The sequence below is a fragment of the Zootoca vivipara genome, chromosome 17 (genome assembly GCF_963506605.1).
Source record: "Zootoca vivipara chromosome 17, rZooViv1.1, whole genome shotgun sequence".
Lineage (NCBI taxonomy): Eukaryota > Metazoa > Chordata > Lepidosauria > Squamata > Lacertidae > Zootoca > Zootoca vivipara.
Window position 1 is genome coordinate 38,154,146 of NC_083292.1, and position 19,659 is coordinate 38,173,804.

A 19,659-nucleotide genomic window follows, 5' to 3' on the forward strand; every position below is an offset into this window, starting at 1 on the left:
GAGTGCGATGTTTACGATGTTTGGTGACAGTTTTGCCACGTGGTCAACGAAGCCTGTTGAGAAAGCGGCTTTGGAAATTGTGCCACCCAGGTCGATGTTTCTGAAAAAAGGCCCTTTCCCCTCCCCAAAGCCGCAGGTTGCGCATGAGCCATGATGGCTGTGTCCCACCTCCCCTTTTGGAGGCAGTAAATGGATGAGAACAGTTGCTGGGGATCGCAAGGGAAGAGAGAATTGCTGTTGCACTCAGATCATGCTGAGTTTCCCTTTGAAGCATCTAGTTGACCCCCTAGGCCAGGGGTCGGCAGGGTTTATCTTGCCTGGACTGGATCAGTCCTGTGGAGATCCCTCCGTGGACTGGATCCCGCATGCGCTGGTGATTTTCGGCAACTGCTCGTGTGCAGACACACGATTTCCAGTGTCTGCGGAGACGCGGTTTCCAGTGCCATGGAAGCGAGTCACAGCGCTGTGCCAGTATCTCAGTTCGGGGGCAGCTCGTGGGCCGGTCAAACGACCTCCGCGGGCCACTTCTGGCCCGGCCCATGGGCCTTAGGTTGCTGGCCCCTGCCGTAGGAGGGCAGGATTGCTGGACTAGGTGGCCTAGCTACAGGGCTCTTCTGATGGAACCTCCAGGCCCAGAGGCAGTCTACCTCGATCCCTAGGTTCCTGGGGGCATTTGGCCGCTGTGAGAACAGGGCTCCTTTCGCCTCGATCCAGTACCCCGCCTATTCTAATGTTCTTAGGATCTCATATTTGTAGAAATGGGCTGAAGAACTTTCCTCCAAGATTTAGATTCTCCAACTTGGCCTTGATCGACTTTATTCAAGTACACTGCCTTTGAAACAGGGGGGCTCCATATATCAATAAACACATTGGAATACGAGAAGGGCCATTCAGCAGCTGGATCTGGCCAAAGGGGGGGGGCACTTCTATTACAGCAACCTCTTCTCCCTGCAGCCAGCCGGGTGCCCGAATTGTAAAGTCCAAAAGCAGGAGCTAAGCATAACAATGGTGCTCTGTGATTCCCCCAAATACTGCCTCTGACAGGAGAGGTAGAACTACTAGGCAGTTGTCCTTCCTGAATTGGTCGTATCCCCAGCTAATGCCACCATTCACCACAACTTTTGACCATGCATTCTCTAAATTAAGTTTCCACTGCTCGACATTTAATCCCCACAGCAACCCTGTGAGGTAGGTCAGGCTGAGAGAGGCACTGACTGGCAGCCTCCAAAGGTCACCCCCCTCAGTGAGCTCCCATTGAGCCGAGTGGGAAGATTTGAATCCATGTCTCCTGGGTCCAGCACTCTAATCACTACACCACCACTGCCTCTCGCAGAAGAGAACTAGTTTTGAGTGGCACGTTAAAAAACACCTGAAAGTCTGGAAGAATAAGAAATCAAGATGACAAACTTTTTGTTATGGAATGGAAATAGTTTATTGAATATTTACAGATAAATTGTAAACAGATAAAAACATTGGCAGGATGATTGCAATAACCTGCAGTTCCATAAGAGTATATATTTAAAGAAGATGAATAAATGAGCAAATTAAGTTAATTAGGAGATGCAGAAGATACTAAAAATAAATTTAAGGAACCGCAGAAAGGGGGAAGGAAGTCAAGTTTTGAAATATGAAAAAGATTGTAAAATCAGTGAAATGTATAATACATTTATAAATGTATAAAATATATAAATGTATCTGAAGAAGTGTGCATGCACACGAAAGCTCATACCTATGACAAACTTAGTTGGTCTCTAAGGTCCTACTGGAAGGAATTTTTTTTTGTTGTTGTTTCGACTACGCCAGACCAACACGGCTACCTACCTTTTTGTATAAACCTGAAAAGCATAAATAATTTTTTTAACAACTCCCCCCCCCAAAAAAAACCCCCAAAAGTCCGAACAGCATTGAAAGCTGCTGAACAGGAAAACATATTTAGTGTTAGCCGCTCTCTGCAAGGTGCATGTTGACGGATTAATGCGATGTGCATTGAGTACAGAACCATGTGTGCTGCGCATTAGAGAAGAAAGTGTTGTTTTATTGCCCTGTTGGAAGAAACTCCGAGGGCCGTCTCATCATCACGGGCTCAGTCCTGAGCCAGGACAACCTCTGCAAACATCCCGACCAAATTCCTGTCCAACTTTGTTTTCTCCCTTGCAAAAAGCAAAAAATAATAAGCCCCCAGGGAAGGAGATTCCACAGCCTCCTCCCTAGGTGAGTCACCTTCGCTTGCTTTTGTGGCACCTGATTCCTGCTTGCGTAGGTTGATCTCTGGTTTTTTGGGGAAAGGCTTTTTCTTGGGGGGTTGTTTTGCCCCAATGTGTTTGGTGACAATGCTGGCTATCCACTGGGCCTCTGAGCCAGCTTGTGATTCATCCTTGGCCTGCCACGAGAATCTCTTGGCGGTCACACAGGGTAATAAAATTCTGCACGCTTGTTCCCCTTGCTTCCTTTTGTGCAGGATGGGCGATTTTTCAGGAGATGATGGGGAAGGTGAGAACCGCCCCCCCCCCTTAGTAAGTGACTCACTTCAGCAAAAGGACAGGGCGGCCTGTTGACCTCTGGATAGAAAAGGACTGGAGCCAGAAAGTTTGTGATGGGAGGGCAGGTGCCCCTAAGGGGGTTAGCTCTCGTAAAATTTCTTTGGGTAAGAAATTTTGGTTTAAATCTGCACTTAAAAGCAAACCTGCCTAATTTGCGATTTCCAAAACGGTATGTGAACCGAAGCACAGCCCATCTGCATTTCTCTTAATTTTGCAGTGCAGTTTTTCCAGGCAAGTAATGGTTTCGAAATATGCACATCACTAGGGTGAAATGTGGAAATAATGCAGGGGGGGGACGCATTGAATTGGGCGTCGTCGCTTTGCAAAAATGTGTCCGTGTGGCGAAATCACGTTCTGACGTGGGTTTTAGTGAAAATACGAAACGAAAGTGCATCGTATAAGGGGAAATGGCTTTGCAAAAATGTGTCCATTGGGCAAAATTGCGTCAGAAATGTGCGCGTTATGAGAAATTCACACTAAAGTCATCAATTTCATAGAAATCATAGAATCATAGAGTTGAAAGAGACCACAAGCGCCATCCAGTCCAACCCCCTACCATGCAGTCAAACATTCTTGACATATGCCTGTCAAGCCTCTGCTTAAAGACCTCCAAAGAAGGAGACTCCACCACACTCCTTGGTAGCAAATTCCACTGCCAAACTGCTCTTACTGTCAGGAAGTTCTTCCTAATGTTTAGGTGGAATCTTCTTTCTTGTAGTTTGAATCCATTACTCCGTGTCCGCTTCTCTGGAGCAGCAGAAAACAACCTTTCTCCCTCCTCTATATGACATCCTTTTATATATTTGAACATGGCTATCATATCACCCCTTAACCTTCTCTTCTCCAGGCTAAACATACCCAGCTCCCTAAGCCGTTCCTTATAAGGCATTGTTTCCAGGCCTTTGACCATTTTGGTTGCCCTCTTCTGGACACGTTCCAGCTCGTCAGTATCCTTCTTGAACTGTGGTGCCCAGAACTGGAAACAGTACTCCAGGTGAGGTCTGACCAGAGCAGAATACAGTGGTACTATTACTTCCCTTGATCTAGACCAGGCATCCCCAAACTGTGGCCCTCCAGATGTTTTGGCCTACAACTCCCATGATCCCTAGCTAACAGGACCAGTGGTCAGGGAAGATGGGAATTGGAGTCCAAAACATCTGGAGGGCCGAAGTTTGGGGATGCCTGATCTAAATGCTATACTCCTATTGATGCAGCCCAGAATTGCATTGGCTTTTTAAGCTGCTGCATCACACTGTTGACTCATGTCAAGTTTGTGGTCTACCAAGACTCCTAGATCCTTTTCACATGTACAGTGGTACCTCGGTTTATGAACACAATTGGTTCCGGAAGTCTGTTCATAAACTGAAGCGTTCATAAACTGAAGCGAACTTTCCCATTGAAAGTAATGGAAAGTGGATTAATCCGTTCCAGACGGTCCGCGGAGTAACCGTTCATAAACTGAAGCGAACTTTTCCATTGAAAGTAATGGAAAGTGGATTAATCCGTTCCAGACGGGTCCGCAAAGTACTTAAACTGAAGCGTTCATAAACTGAAACATGGGTGTAATTGGTTCCGGAAGTCTGTTCATAAACTGAAGCGTTCATAAACTGAAGCGAACTTTCCCATTAAAAGTAATGGAAAGTGAATTAATCCGTTCCAGATAGGTCCGCGGCGTTCATAAACCGAAAATTCATAAACCGAGGTGTTCATAAACCGAGGTTCCACTGTACTGCTCTCAAGCCATGTGTCACCCATCCTGTATTTGTGCCTTTCATTATTATTTTTTGCCCAAGTGTAGTACTTTACATTTCTCCTTGATAAAATTCATTTTGTTTGCTTTGGCCCAGTTGTCTAATCCAGTGGTTCCCAACAGGTGGTCCGTGGACCCCCAGGGGTCCGCGAGCTATACCAGAGGGGTCCGCAAGATGCTATTAGAATAAAAAATATATTAAATATATTTCGTATGATAACAGATTTTTTGTTTTGGCCGCTTCCTGCATGAGCAGAGTCTAGCGCAAAACTAGAATTAGATAGAGGCAGTAGTTCTGCTGTATGCCGTTAGGTGGCGCTTTAAAAACACTACTGTTTTGCAAAGAGGCAGCACGCGCATTCTACGAACGCTCACCTCCCCAAGATGCTTTGCGCGCGTCGGCTTCATTTGTGCGCTACTGCGCGGGTACCCTGTCTTCTCCATTCCCCTCCCTCCTCCCTGGCGCGCGTTGCCTCTTTGCAAAACAGTAGTGTTTGTAAACAAAGCGTTGTTTTTCGCGGAAGCTACAGTTCGCGTAGTTAAAAATAGACCGTTGGTTAAAAAGTGGTTCGTTAAAACAACAAAGGCCTACAGATGAAGAGGAAGAACTGTAAAAACGTATAAATATAAAATATAAAAAAACTCTTAATTTGGCTCTCACTTTTTAATTTTAGGCTTAGGAATTAATGGGGGTCCTTGTCACAATAGCGGCTCAATGAGGGGTCCTCGAGAAAATTTTGTTGGGAACCCCTGGTCTAATCTGTTAAGGTCATTCTGAAGTGTGATCCTGTCCTCTGGGGTATTAGCCACCCCTCCCTATTTGGTGTCATCTGCAAACTTGATCAGGATGCCCTCAAGCCCATCATCCAAGTCATTGATAAAGATGTTGAATAAGACTGGGCCCAAGACAGAACCCTGTAGAGTTGGACGGAACCAAAGGGGTCATTCTAGCCCAGCCCTGTAAAATGTTGGTGAGTTTTTGTGACGAGTTAAAAACAAAATTACAAAGTGGTATGGAGAACTGACCTTGAAATGAGAGACGGAGAGAAATTTGCAGCTGTCCCCCATGTCTAACACACACACAAACCTTTTCAGTCTGCCAGGAGGGTTTACTTAAGATCAACCGATCTACTACAGTATACCTGAGCCATGGAACGTGCCCAAATTAATGTCATGTATGTTTGTTTGTTTTAATCTGCTGGTTGTTCCCAGCATTGAGTTCGACAAATATTTTTTATCAATAGGCAGGGAGTTCCAAAGTTCCACCCTAAGAGATCAATTCCGTACCAATGCAGAATGGAGGGAGGAGGGAGCTGGCCTAGTAGGGACAAAGTGGTGGAAAGGGCCCCGGTGCTCTCTGAGCAAGGAAGCGCCCATAATTTCGCCCGCCAGATGTTTCCCCCACCTGCTGCCTCTGGCTCTGATGTGCTGGTGCCGTGGCAGCCAGAGACTGACTCGATCTCAGTGCCTGGTGACATAACCGTTGTACGGTTGATGAGGATCCCCTAGGAAGGGGATGCGAGCAAGAGACTCAGAGGCCAGCAAAGCTCTCGCTGCTTGGAATCTGCCTTGACGCAGCAGGGGGAAGCGCTGAAGTCAGTGGTCCCTGTGTGAGATCTTCCTCACAGCCAGCTTTCGAAAGGGAGTTTTCTTATGTACGATTAAATCATAGGGACGGAAGATGCTGAGCTGGTTTTAAGGCGCATTTCTTTCTCCACCTACCCCAGCTGTCCGGATGGTCTCGTGATAGCCAATGCGGTGCCCTCCTGAGAGCGTTGGACTCCAGTGCCGGGCAGGCAGCGGCGCTCAGTGGTTAGGGACGAGGCGAGCTGTCACCAAGCGAGACCTGTAGGGCCACTTCTGATTTATTGAAAACATTTTACCCCACTTTTTAACCTTGTTTTGTAGAAAACAATCCCAGGGTGACTTCCAAAGATCAGTGGTAAGAACATCCCTAAACCGGGGTGTCCCGAAAAACCTCCTCTGGGTGCAAATAGGCATCTTTGGATCTGAATTGGGTGTGTATTTGTCTCTAATGCTAGTTCTTCACAGAGAAAAACCATGGATGTTAATAAACATGACTACTAACTATGTTAATATGTTCTCCCTTGATGGTAGGAGGCAGAACTGCTTCTCAAAGCACAGAGAACCGTACTCTTAAACAAACCACAGCTTTTGCAAGAGGAATCTGATTTTTTAAAAATATTATTATTACAGTGGTACCTTGGTTTACGAACTTAATCCGTTCCGGAAGTCCGTTCTTAAACCAAAGCGTTCTTAAACCAAGGAGTGTGAGGGACTCAATTTACAAATGGAACACACTCAACAGGAAGTGGAATATGCTCTGCTTCCAAGGCAAAGTTCACAAACCAAAACACATACTTCCCGGTTTGCAGCGTTCTTAATCCAAGTTGTTCATAAACTAAGCTGTTCTTAAATCAAGGTACCACTGTATTATTAATTAGATTCAGCAGGCTGCAGTCAACCTTCCTGTTCAGTGAAAGGGTCCTTATTGACTATCAAGCGATGGGGCATTAAAAGCAGAGATATTCCCATCATGCTTTGCTCAGGAACTTTCCTGGAGAGCCTGCAAGCAGCTCCGCTACCGGTGGAATCACCGCCTTGTTTTCCTTTTCCAGGTTTCCCTTGGCTTCCATCTCTTTGACTCTCTCCGCAATGATGTTGACGGCCAGCCTCTGCCAAGCCACCGAGAAGGTGAGTCAGTCTGCAACAATGGGCTTACTCATGAGCAAAGATCTTTTGCAAAGATTTACTACCTTTGCTTGGAGAAATCGATTCCCCAAGTGAAGGCAGTTAATAATAATAGGGAACCGGAGATTGACAGCAGGAGAACTCAGAAAAGTGAGGACTAGCAGCTTGGAGTTTGGTAAGAATCTGCCTGCATTCTGATTGCATTGAGGACATCAGAGGAGCTCAGTTGGATCAGGCCAAGGGCCCATCTAGTCCAGCATCCTGTTCTCAGAGTGGCCAACCAAAAGCACACTAGCAGGACTAGCAATGCTCTCGCCTCCTTGACTATGTCCAGTTCTCTTTTAAAGCTATCCAAGTTGGTGTCCCTCACTGCCTTCTGCAGCAGTGAGTTCCATAGTTTAACTATGTGCTGGATGAAGAAGGTCTTTTTTATTTATCTGCCCTGAATTGTCCAGTGCTCATCTTCTTTGAATGTCCACAAGTTCTTTTTGCTCTTTTCAACATGAGGACTGCCTGAGTAAACCGGCTCAACCTCTGGATACAGGTTAAGTGGCCTCCCAGCCCTCAGTTTTCCCCCTCTGTATAATGGGCATAAGAAGCAGCAGTGGGCGGATTCAGCTTGTTGAAATAGCATTCTCTTTTCCTCCCTGCAAGAGCAGGGGGCACGTATGCACACACACGCACACACACGCACACACACACACACACACACACACAGTTTTATTATCTGCAAAACAAAATTTGTTATAGAGTTGTGTGCAGGTTTTTGCCGTGTTAAAAGAACTGTTATTTTTAACTTTGTTTGTTTTTCCTGCCTCTGTTGAAGCCGGAGGAAGGCAACCAGGAAACTTTAATGGTGGGCAAGAGCTAAAATAAACTGGATCAAGGCCCCCTCACGCCGCACTTTGGGGAAATCCTTTTTCAGTGATGGGAAAATTAAGACTCCGGCTATTTCTGGAAGGTTAAAAGGGAGCCCTGTTGCATCCAGAGGCCTAAACATTGGCGTCAATTGTAATCAAGGCTCTTATTTGTTCCACAATAATAATAATAATAAAAGCTTCCAAGCAAGCAAATCGGAACATTACCAGCCTTTAGCCTCATCCCCATAGCCTGTGAAATGGACATATTCCAGACCTATCATGACAACTCAGTTGTGAAGATCATCGCTGACGTAAGGAACCCTGCACTTTTAACAGTGTGGGGAAAACGTGAAAAAGAAGTAAGGAACTGGGCAATGCATATCAGTGGCAGCTCCACCCCCTTGATCATTTTGCTAGCCCTTTTCTGAACCTTTCCCAGCTCTACAATATCCATTTTCAAGCGAGGCGACCAGAACAATCCTCAAAATGCACATTATACCATCCATTTGTATAACGGCATTATGATAGTTCGTTTCCTAATGAACTCTAGCATGGAATCTGCCTTATTCAGGTGAGGTTAAGAAGGTCAAAGGGCATCTTAAGAGCTGAATAGTGTGGGAAGCAGAGGCTGGGGGGTTAACGTGGGGCTGATGTAGAGTTGGCCGGTGGAGCCAGCAACCCCCTAATATATACATTCCGCAATATAAATATGGCAATCTTGATTAATAGCCATCTAAAAACAGAACCCAAAGAGTCTCTAAGATTTCTTCCATCCTTTCATTTCCAATTCGACCTTTTAAATATATGTGCGTGATAAATCATCTCGTCCTTTTGGAAATTATTATTGTGGCTCACGCTTTCTGCAAGGCAGCTGATAAATGTTGGCGTGACTTTGGCGTCAACCAGCACGCTCCTGACCAAGTCTTTATCCTTCAGATTAACTGTATCTTTAAAAATTCCAAGGAATATAGCATCTGGTTCAAAGGATATTCTATGTATCCTATAACTCTGTCCCCCACCCCACTCCCAAAATGGGTCCCCCCCCCTACAACAGGAATGAGGGACATCTGTGGCCCTCCAGGTGGGAGCTGGAATCCAACAAAATCTGGAGGTGGCCAGGCTGAAGGGGGGGAGATGTATATGCAAGCCATGGGTGCGGATTCTGAGCCCTCCAGATGTTCCTGGATTCCAGCCCTCAGCAAGGCAGTGGGGCCGACTGGGGCCAAGGGTGATGGGAACTGTAGCCCAGCAACATCTGGAGGATGCTAGCACTTAAATAACACGGGCAGTCCAGAGAGAGAATAAATACCGATAACACTTTACAGAGGGAAACTGATCAAAAGCAGCGTATGATTTGAATAGAACGAAACAGAGAGGTTTTGTGCCCCCGTCCCTGTGGTGCTTTTCCTCCTCCTTTGCATGTGCAGAAGTGCTGAACGGGCAAAGCTTTCCCCAAACTGACTCCCCAGGGACGTTTGCCGCTGGCCAGATTCGTTGAGCGCGAAATAAGGCCGCCTTCTTCGGAAGGGGGACAAAGCGAGAGGTTGTTCAAATGAAAGACCCTTCTCTCTCCGGTCGGCGGCCAGATGGTGTGAAAAGAAGCTTCTCAGTTTATTTATTTCTGGGTCGTATGCGCCGCTTCAGCTTGGACCAGCTTGCATTTAAGCATCTGGGCTCAATTTTCTGGGTGTTGATTTTGTAACTTTAGACGGAGACCCTGGAAGGCGGTGGTTTTGGTTGTTGCATCACGAATGAAATGGAAAGCAGGAAAAAGAACCCCCCCCCCAAAGGGCCTTCTGATGAGGATCGCTGGTGGAATCAGAACGGGGAATTATTTCAGCCAGAGGTCGAAAGTACTTCCTCGTTGTGCTTGGGGTCAATCACCACCTCTTAATTTTTTATTTTATTTTATTTACATAGGAAATGACTATCTGTACAACAAACTGTAAGGTAGACTGTTGATATTCTGGTTTTTACAGACACATGATCACAGCTGAGAGATAACAGCCTGCTGTGCTTGTAGGTCTGAGGCAGAGCCCCTGCTTGGCATGCAGAACGTATTGGGAAGTTTTTAATGCATGATGTTTTATTATGTTTCTATATATGCTGTAAGCCGCCCAGAGTGGCTGGGGAAACCAGATGGGTGGAGTATAGATAATGAAACCATCATATTCATCATCATCATTAATTATAAACATTCCTGGTAGACATCCCCGTAAACTCCAGTTAGAGTTATCTCAGGTAGCCAATGATTCCCGGTTTACTTCGTTAAACTGTGGAACTCACTCCTGCAGGAGGCAGTGACGGATGCCAACATGGTCAGCTTTAAAAAAAAGGGGGGACGGATTCATAGAGGAGGAGAAGCCTATTAATGGCTGCTAGCCATTGATAACCTTCTTGACTCCCTCTCTAAAAACCAGCTTCTGGTTCAGGTTGCTGCCTCAGACTCATCCATTGAGGCTCTGCCCCACCAACCTCAATTTCCCATTTCTTACAACCAGTTTGGGTGGAGCTGGCCCTGCCTCTCAGCTTCCTCCTCCTCCCTCCTCCTCAGTGTTGCCCCTTGCGGAACTCAGCAGAGAGCAGGATGGGAACAAAAACTTAGAATCACAGAACTGTAGAGTCAGACGGGACTCCGGGGGGTCATCTAGTCCAGCCCCGGGCAATGAAGGAACCACAGCTAAAGAATCCTTGAAAAACCGGCCATCCAACCTCTGATTGAACACCTCCAGTGAAGGAAAGCCCACCACCTCACAAGGAAGTCCATTCCCCTGTCTTTTTTTCGCCTGGCTAAACATACCCAACTCCTTCAAAAAAATCAAAATTACTTGACTCTGACTGTCATTAGTTGTGGCGCCCCCTAACTGCTGGGCTCCCCCCTTTTGCGCTCTCCCCAGTCCCAACAGGCAGCAGCCACCCCTACAAGAGCCTGATTGGTCAATCTGAACCTCCACATTCAGTGGAAGTCTACCTCTGAAAACCAATTGTGGAGGCAAATAACCCCCAATCCTTTTAGAGCAAAGGCAACCCAGGTTCCCTTTCACCCAACGGACTGGTGCCCCTGTTATCTTCCGCCCCAGCACTATCTCTCCCCACGAGTCGGTCACCCCCACCCCCACCCCACGGAGCCAAGGATCTGGGTTATAGAGCACACCAGCTTTTACACATTATTAATAATTTCCTTTTTTGGCTGAAGAATGTGCCCTGTCCAGATCTCTCCAGCTCCGTGCATCCGCGACGCCCTCGCCCAGCAAGGGAGGAAACCGGCTGCCCGGTCAGACGGTCAGCAGCTGGGAAGCATCTCCTGGCGCCCAGGACAGCTCTCTCTTTCTGAGCCTGTTTGGAACGGGGAGGAAATAATTCTGGCAAGCGGGTACCCAATTCGAATCTGGAAAGGCAGGGACCCTTGCCCCTCCTCCCCAGCAAGGCGAAAGTTATATGAACATGATTGTGTGTGTGTTTGTGTTTTTTTACAGAGTGGTGTGGTGCAATGGTTAGAGCACTGGATTAGGACCTGAGGGAGATCACTTGGCCATAAGGGTCGAAGCCTCTTGGGTTGTTGTGCAAATTGAATGAGGGCCGGGAGAACCACCTTGAGTGCCTTGTGGAAAAACGGGAGTTGTACATTTAACTGTGGAACTCCCTGCCACAAGAGGCAGCGGTGTCGACCAACTTGGGTGGCTTTGAAAGTGGATTCGCTCCATGGAGGAGGAGAGGGGGGCTATCAGTGGCTACGAGCCCCGATGGCTATGCTCTGCCTCCACAGTCAGGGGCTACATTTTGGGGGGCCCTCAGCTGTCACAGAAGACCCCCTTGCAAGCAGCAACGAGGGGCTCGGTCACTACAGCTGTCTTTTTCTTAGTGGGGTTGCTCCACAACAGATCGGCACAACTTTACAACATCTGTGCTACCGACTCTCCAACTTGGGGATCGTTGAAATATATACGACAACAAAAACTAATCCGTTAGAGTCGTGTGACTCAAATCATGTCAGAGAGACCCAAAAAATTTAAGCGATATGGACTAAAATTGCTTCTGGGGCCCCTCCGGGATTAGGGGCCCTGGAGTTTAAGATTCAGTAGTTTCATAGTAAATCCACCAGTCAGAAAATGGGCGATTGATTGCATCCAGAAATGTTCTTCCTGTGTTCTTCTGGAACCTCCAGCTCCAGAGGCAGTCTACCTGGATTCTTATATCCTTTGGGGCATGTGGCCATCGTGAGAACAGGATGCTGGACTAGACAGGCCACAGGCTTCTTATTTTAATTTGTTTATTTGGTTTTCAAACCAAAGCTTTACAATCACTTATCCAATATATAACATAGAAGCAAGATTCCAAAGACTTCCCTCCTATTGTACAAGTGTGACTCCAGTCCTGCTAACAGTTTTCACTGTTTACAATTGTTTTTAAGATAAAAAGTTTCCCCATTCCTTATTGAAATGTTGGTCTTCCTGATTTCTGATTCTTCTGGTCATTTTTTTTTTTTTTGCCAATTTGGCATAATCCATCATCTTAAACTGCCATGCTTCTCTGCTAGGGACTTCCTCTGCTTTCCATCCCAGGCTTTTCTTATGTACGTGGAGAAGGGACGACGGGTGGCGACGGGTGGCGGGTTCTAGTTCCGCCAAGGGCTGCCCCACTGACTATGTCTTCCTGCTTCCACCCTCAGGTCCCCAGTAGGAGACCTCGCCAGGCCGCTGAGGATGACGGCCCCGGGAGCAGGGTGCCTGGCCTGTGGAGCGCCTGGGCACCGTGGTCAGCCTGCTCGCAGCCCTGCGGCCTGGGGGTCATGGAAAGGGCTCGTGTGTGCCAGTCCCCGTACCAGCGCATCCCCTGGGCCGGCCGGCCGGAGCTGGCCCCACAGCCGGTGTACCCTCCGCAGGCCCATGAGAACCAGGCTGCTAGCCTTTACTCGGGCCGGCCATCCTACCCCCTCCACACCGAGGGCAGCGCCAGGCCGGGTCTGCCCATCCACAGCCAGGCCCAGCCGCCCCGCGCCTTGCGCCTCGGACCCCAGAACCGCCACACCCGCCACGAGGCCTTCCCGGCCGAGGAGCTGCCGTCGCGGGACGCCGTTGCCCCCCAGCATGGCCGTCGGAGGGACTCTGCTCCCGCCCAGGAGGCTGGGGTCCGCCTGCCGAGGCCTCGGGGGAACCAGGAACCTCGCCGGACCCTCAACCCGGCCTTCAGGCACAGCGCGGCCGCCCGGACCCCCGTCCGAGACGCCATCCCCTTGTTCAAACCCCTGAGGAGGGACAGCCCTGAGGCAGGGTTGAGCCCCGACAGGCCGCGCCACGGTGGGCAAGGGGACGGTGACCGCCGCAGCTGGGCCGCCTCTCCTACGCCGGAGTCCCCGGCGTCCCGGAGGTGAGTTTGGGGTCTGGTTTGGGAGATGAAGATAGGGGTGGGGAGCCTAGGAACATTGGGGGGGGTGCCTTGTTTCCGTGCAGCTCGGTATTGTCTACACACTGAGTCCTTCTGCATGCCAAGCAGATGCTCCCTACTGAGCTGCGGCCCTTTAAAAACAGAGCAAGTTTCCGGTCCTCATGGTTCTGGAGAAAAGGTTTGGTTTAAATAGGAGGCTGCCTTATGCTAAGTCCATCTAGCTCAGTACTGTCTACACTGACTGGCAGCAGCATCTCAGGGCAGGGGTCTTGGACCTGGGACCGTCTAGTCAGTCTCTTTGCAACCTGCCTCTGTTCACTCATAAATCTTGTTTCTGTGTTAATCTGCAGTTTGGGAGCAGGGGGCTTGTCCAGAACCAAATTGGCATTTAAATATGTATTTAAATGCGTGCTTTGAATTTTTCTTTCATTTCCAAGTGTCATTTCTCTTGAGAGACTCCTTGATGTGTCTTCTACCCAACTTTTGCATTTTAAAATGCTTTTTTTTTTAGCTGAGAACCGCACTCGAACATTGACAAAGCACAATAGTAATAATTTGATTATTTACATTGGTAATAAGGTAGCTGACACCTTTTCTGGATGTGATGACAGACGCCCTTCTTGGGATATGTAAAATTTCCCTAACTTTGTAATTTCGGGGGGGTGTAGTTTCACTTCATAGATCTATTTACTTTGGGCCTCCTATGAGGGTTTTTTTTTTAAAAAAAAGATAGATTCTCCATAAACATTTATTTTAATAAAAGATAGCAACAATAATATTATCATAACACTATTAATAGCGTAGTAGTGGTAGTCATGTGAATAATATTAGTAACATTAATAACATTAATATGTTATGAATAAAATAAAGCATCAATATGTTCTTGGTAAAAGTGAAAAAGAACTTTGTTTAAAGTGGCCAGAGAGGAGTGGGGAGGTCAATGTGTGCTAAAAGCTCCCACATTTTGTACCCTCCTCAAACTCACATTGCAACACTTTGCACTCTCCAGGTCCCGGGTTCGAGAGGCGATCAAGCCAGGCAAGTACGGCTACGGGAAGCTGCCGTTCGCCTTGCCCCTCCACAAAGACGTGGCCGAGGGGGCCACACCCCGCTTCAAGAGGCACCACGGAGGCAGAGCCGGGGAGCCCCCGTCCCCTCCGCCTCCCCCTCCTCCTCCCCCTCGTTCAAAAAAACAGAAGCGCAAAACTGTCCGTTCTTCATCCCGCGAGGAGGAGGAGCAGGAGGAAACCGGCCGGGAGAAGGGGCCCCTGAGCTCCGGGGCCGAACCCAGGACCTCCCTGAAGCCAAAACAGCCTTTGCTGGCAGATGCTGCTGCCCAGCCCCACGCACAGGCTGGTGAGGGGGTGAAGAACCATTTGGGGCACGGCCAGTCAGAGGGTCATGGGCATGTGGCAAACAGAGGGGGCATGGCGGACACAGCACAGCCCACAGAACCAGGTACGGACACGCCGCAGAAGAGCAAATCTTCGGGGGAAGCAGAGCATCGTGGGAAGGCAGCAGCAACCTCTCCAGGGTTGCATGGCGAGGCTCACCAGCCAGGGGGCGCCACAGCACCTTCGGGGAACCAGCAGCGGAAGCATCTCCCAGAATCCTCTGCAAGACCCCACGAGAAGCATCTCCCAGAATCCTCTGCAAGGTCCCAGGAGGAGCGTCTCCCAGAATCCTCTGCAAGGCCCCATGAGAAGCATCTCCCAGAATCCTCTGCAAGGCCCCATGAGAAGCGTCCCCCAGAATCCTCTGCAAGGCCCCATGAGAAGCGTCTCCCAGAATCCTCTGCAAGGCCCCATGAGAAGCATCTCCCAGAATCCTCTGCAAGGTCCCAGGAGGACCATCTCCCAGAATCCTCTGCAAGGCCCCATGAGAAGCATCTCCCAGACTCCTCTGCAAGGCCCCATGAGAAGCATCTCCCAGAATCCTCTGCAAGGTCCCAGGAGGACCATCTCCTAGAATCCTCTGCAAGGCCCCAGGAGACACCTAAAGTGGCAGAAAGTTCCACGGGCGGCTCGATCCCCACAGCGGACGGCGGAGAGGGAGGCGGCAACCCCACAGCGGCCGTGATGCATTCCTCCTCTCAGGGGCCCTCCGTGGCTGGCAGCCCCGCCCCCCAGGCGCAGGGCGAGCTGCGGCTGACTCACCATGTCATCAGAAACAACAGCTCTGCTGCCAAGAGGAAGGGGCCTGGGGCAGGGAAGAGCCACCGGGCCACGCCAGAGTTGCTACGCCGCCCGGAGAGCAGCTCCGTGGCCCAGCCCGACGGGGCGGGACACGCCAACCGCCCGCCCCACGGGCATTCCCGCTCCCGCAACCAGAGGCAGAATGAGCACCAGACGGGCGGCCAGGGAAGGCGGCCGTCACACAGCCTCTTTGTGGACCAGCCCGTGGCTCCTCGTCCTGCGGAGCCAGACATTTGGCTACTGCACCGGGGCAACCCTGTTCAGTTCCACGCCAGGGGGCAAGGGCTGCCGGGAGGGGTGCGGCCGGGTGGCGAAGGGCCGCAGTGGAACCTCTACTATCCCGGCACCGAGACCTTCCACTGCGAAGGAGAGAGCAAGCAGTTCAAGGCCTGCAGGCAAGAGGTAAGAGCTCGGGGAGGGGTTCCCCTCCCCATAGCAGTGGCTCCCAAGTTGTGGTCCACCAGTGGTCTGCGTGCTTCATTCGGGTGGCCTGTGGCATGCCTGAAGAACAGGGCAGCAGTAGCTGTGAGCAGGGGCTGTTCCATCCTTCTTAAAATTGTTTGGTCCACCCAGAAAGTGAGCAGCAATGCAGCAAAAGCAACAGGTGTAGGAGCTGTTTGAAAGGAGTGGAGGGGGATCAGCAGCGTAGACGGGAGGCGAGAATTAAATGAGTTTAATTTTAATTCGCGGGCACATGTTTCTTGCATTGCGCTTTGCTGTGTTGCAATTTGAATTCCTTGGACTTCAAATTGTGGTACAGCGGCACCTCGATTTTCGAACGTGATCCGTTCCGGAAGACCGTTCAAGTTCAGAAACGTTGGCAAACCGAAAACCAACCGAAGCATTTACTTCCGGGTTTACGGCGTTGGAAAACTGAAACATTAGTCAACGGAGATGTTCAAAAACCACTGTAAAATAAAATATGGTATCCAAGAAGCCATAAAAATGCAACCCCAAAATGCACAGCATTTAGTGCAGCACATTGCAGTCGCTACAAGAGGCGGGCGGGGGGGGGGGAGAGAATCATTAAGTGGGTGGTGTGCCCCAAAAGTTAGCAGAATGGACTGGAAGTAACTGGGGTGAGGAGACACTTGAAAGCAGTGCAGGGGGTTAGCAGCAAAGTTAATGGGAGACTAGAATTAGGGAGTTTAATTTTGCATTTTACTCTGTTAGTTGTGTTTTACTGCAAAACAGCCCTGATTCAGCTAAGTGCAAACCTTGAATCTATTACAGGAGGACTTCCTTGTAGCAATCAATGGGGGCGGGCAGGCTGCACCCCTTTCTCATCAAAAGGATCCCCCATCAGCCCCTGAGGGGTTGTGGCGTTGGTTTCTCACGTCCCGAGTTTAGAAGCTGGTGCTCAAACTGTTGTTTATTTGCTGATAAATACATACACTTAAAGCAAGCTTTCCACCCCCAAAGAACCCTGGGAACTGTGGTTTGCAAAGGGTGCTGGGGATTGCAGATCTGTGAGGGGGGAAACTACAGTTCCCAATATTCTTTAGGGGAGGTGCTTGAAATGTATGGGGTGTACGTACGCAGCCTAAGACTTTCAGAACCGTACGGTGCAGTCTCCTGTTTTTACTTGTCTTGTAAACAAAGAGTTTTAAAAGAGTGATGGGAAACAGACCTCTTTGTTCAGAGAGATGGCTCTGGCGAATTCTTAGGGACTAGAGCCATGGGCGTTTGCACGGCTGCTTCCAAGCTTTCCTGTTTGGCCCATTGGGACCAGACAAACAGCTGCCTTCAAGTTGGAGGGCGGGGATTATTTGTAGAAGAGGAAGGCTGCCCGTGAATAAGTACAACTTGGAATTAAACACACTTGGGCCCTCTCCTCTTTAGCTCTGCTGGATCCTACTCCTAACTTTGAGCAATTCTGGAAGGCCTAGTGGTTAGAGCAATGAGTGTGTGTGTGTGTGTGTGTGTGTGAGAGAGAGAGAGAGAGAGAGAGAGAGAGAGAGAGAGAGAGAGAGAGAGAGATGATCTTTCAGAGATGACCTTTGGCTGGAGGCAAGCAATTTTTTTTTTTAAAGAGATCCAGAGGGGCATCGTTTGCTAGATTTTTCTCATTTTCTTTTCAGCTGCTATTGACTCCGGTCAAACAGATCCAGCAGGTTTTGGAATCTATGCAAAAGCCTACACAACCTGTTTATCCCTGCACAGCAAACCCCTCTTTTAAACCACTTTTAATGCACTGGGTGGAGGTGGAAAGGGAATATTTCTCTTCAATCCTATATGACCACTCTGGGTATCCAGCTTCTCTGTAGATAATGCCTCTATTGTTACCGGCCCTTTGAAGTGAACAGGAGATAAGCTTGTGATTGAATTTCCTGCTTAATTTCCCAAACCTCCTTTATCGTTAGTACAAGGGCAGTGTTTCTGTGCTTTTTACGAGGGGTGGGAAACCAAACACCAAAAACGTCGAAAGACTGTTCGGGCAATAGACATTAATGAATTTGTTCTTAGGATGCATTGACCTGATAAAACCAGTTTCAAGAGGCTTAAGTTCCTTTCTTCCCTTCCGACCATAACCAGAGTGGCCTTGCGGCTTGGAGGGTGCGAGTTCGAATCCCTGCTTTGATCGCGAAGCTTATCAGATGCCCTCGGGCCTGCTTTTCTCTCTCTCTCTGTTTCTTTCTCTCTTTGGCCTACCTTACAAGGTTGTTACACGGATGAAAGATGGTCTCATTTTATGTGTGTCTCCCAGAGGCTAAAATGCAACACATTTCTACTCAGAGGAGACCCACTGGAATCAATGGGCCTGCGTTAGCTGAGTAACGTGGTATACAACGCAAAGTAAGGGCTGCACACAAATGTGTCAAATTACAGCCTTTCTCCGAATTGGGAAGTAAGAAGTTCTGCTATATTGCAAGTTCACCTTTTTAAAATCCAGGAATGATCTGACGATCTCTCTCTCTCTCTCTCTCTCTATCTCTCTATCTATCTATCTATCTATCTCTCTGCCCATCCGGCCTTCCCCCTTTTCCTTCCACAGCCGTGCCCGCCCGATCGACCTGATCCTCGGGCCGTCCAGTGTGCAGCATACAACAACCAGGAGTTCATGGGACGCCTGTACCAGTGGGAGCCCTTCACGGACGGTAAGAGTCCCGCCTCTCCAAATTTTAAGGTTGCCCCAAACGTATTTTCAAATTGGGAGTGACTGCCCCAGCTGTCAGTCTGCTGCCTTTGACAGCTGGCCAGCTGGCCGTACATCTTGTGGCAGTGAGTTCCGCAGTTGAGCCGCAGTGCATGAAGACATGCTTCCAGCTGCTCAATGCTTTGCTGCTATGGTTTGCATGGCCCAGAGAAGGCAGGCCAGGACAAGAAGCAGAAAGCTGGCTTCTGTGATCTCAGTACGAATGATGAGGCATCGTCTCGTCTTCTGTATCACTTCTGATTCTTACCAGTCAGGGAAAAGGATCAGGAGATAGGCAGAGGCCTTGCCTCGCCTTTCCCCACCGAAATGAGCTGCGTAACAGTCTTGAGTTATAACTGGGGGAAGATGATTTGTGGTGCGGGAGAGAGAGAACCCCAGAAACAATTTCAATGATTTTTTTGGTCGTCTTATGAGTCTCGCTTCTGAGATATTGGCCAGGCCCTTCCCTGCTTAGATTCAGCATCTGTACCCTTTCAACATGTGCCTTTGCGGCCTTGAGGACTAGTAACTTGCTCTCAAAGCAGAAACAGGTTCTTTGAGAAGCTGAGCTGCTCTGTTGCAGCACAGATGGGTACCCCACACTTTTTAGCATTTGTCGGGGGCCTTTTCTCTCTGGGGTTTTGGCTTCCCCCAAGCCGCCCTCTCCTCTTGAGCGGACAGCTGGCCTCTGCCTGTCCAGCTCGCTGCGGCCGTCAGATCTTGGCTCTGCCAGTTGGGTGGGATGCCAGACATCCCTGGCAATCTAGAAGCGCGATCTCGAAGGTTTACGCTGCCCGCCTGTGACTTTTCTCTGCGAACAGCAGCTGAACTCTCCAGCAACCTCGGGGAGGGAGCTGGGGGGCGTGGGCGTAGGGAGTGTTTCTTCCCCTCTTTCTCAGCCCCACCCCCCTATTATTTTAATGAACAATTTATACCAGCATGGGGCCAGTGGGTATTTGTCACTTACATAAGCAGATTTGGAGAGGTCATCGCAAGGACGACGCGGCTTAGGAAAAAGAGCTGACGCTCGGGAGATGCCAGGCTTGGGAGCAGCCAAGCTCGCAACTCCTTGAAGCTGGGG

General features: G+C 49.2%; 1 protein-coding gene across 4 annotated transcripts in view; it reads left to right on the top strand.

The window, feature by feature from the left end:
• Positions 1–19,659, top strand: part of ADAMTSL4 (ADAMTS like 4) — a 68,435-nt gene that overhangs the window by 26,590 nt on the left and 22,186 nt on the right. For 2 of the 4 annotated variants that reach the window (XM_060269918.1, XM_035098161.2), the window contains 4 exons: positions 6,930–7,177; positions 12,532–13,229; positions 14,257–15,844; positions 18,438–18,540. In XM_060269918.1, the coding sequence (XP_060125901.1) occupies positions 12,652–13,229; positions 14,257–15,844; positions 18,438–18,540 (2,269 nt within the window). In that variant the 5' untranslated portion in view covers positions 6,930–7,177; positions 12,532–12,651. The remainder of the gene's footprint in view (positions 1–6,929; positions 7,178–12,531; positions 13,230–14,256; positions 15,845–18,437; positions 18,541–19,659) is intronic. The other 2 variants (XM_060269916.1, XM_060269917.1) reach the window with 1 other exon arrangement.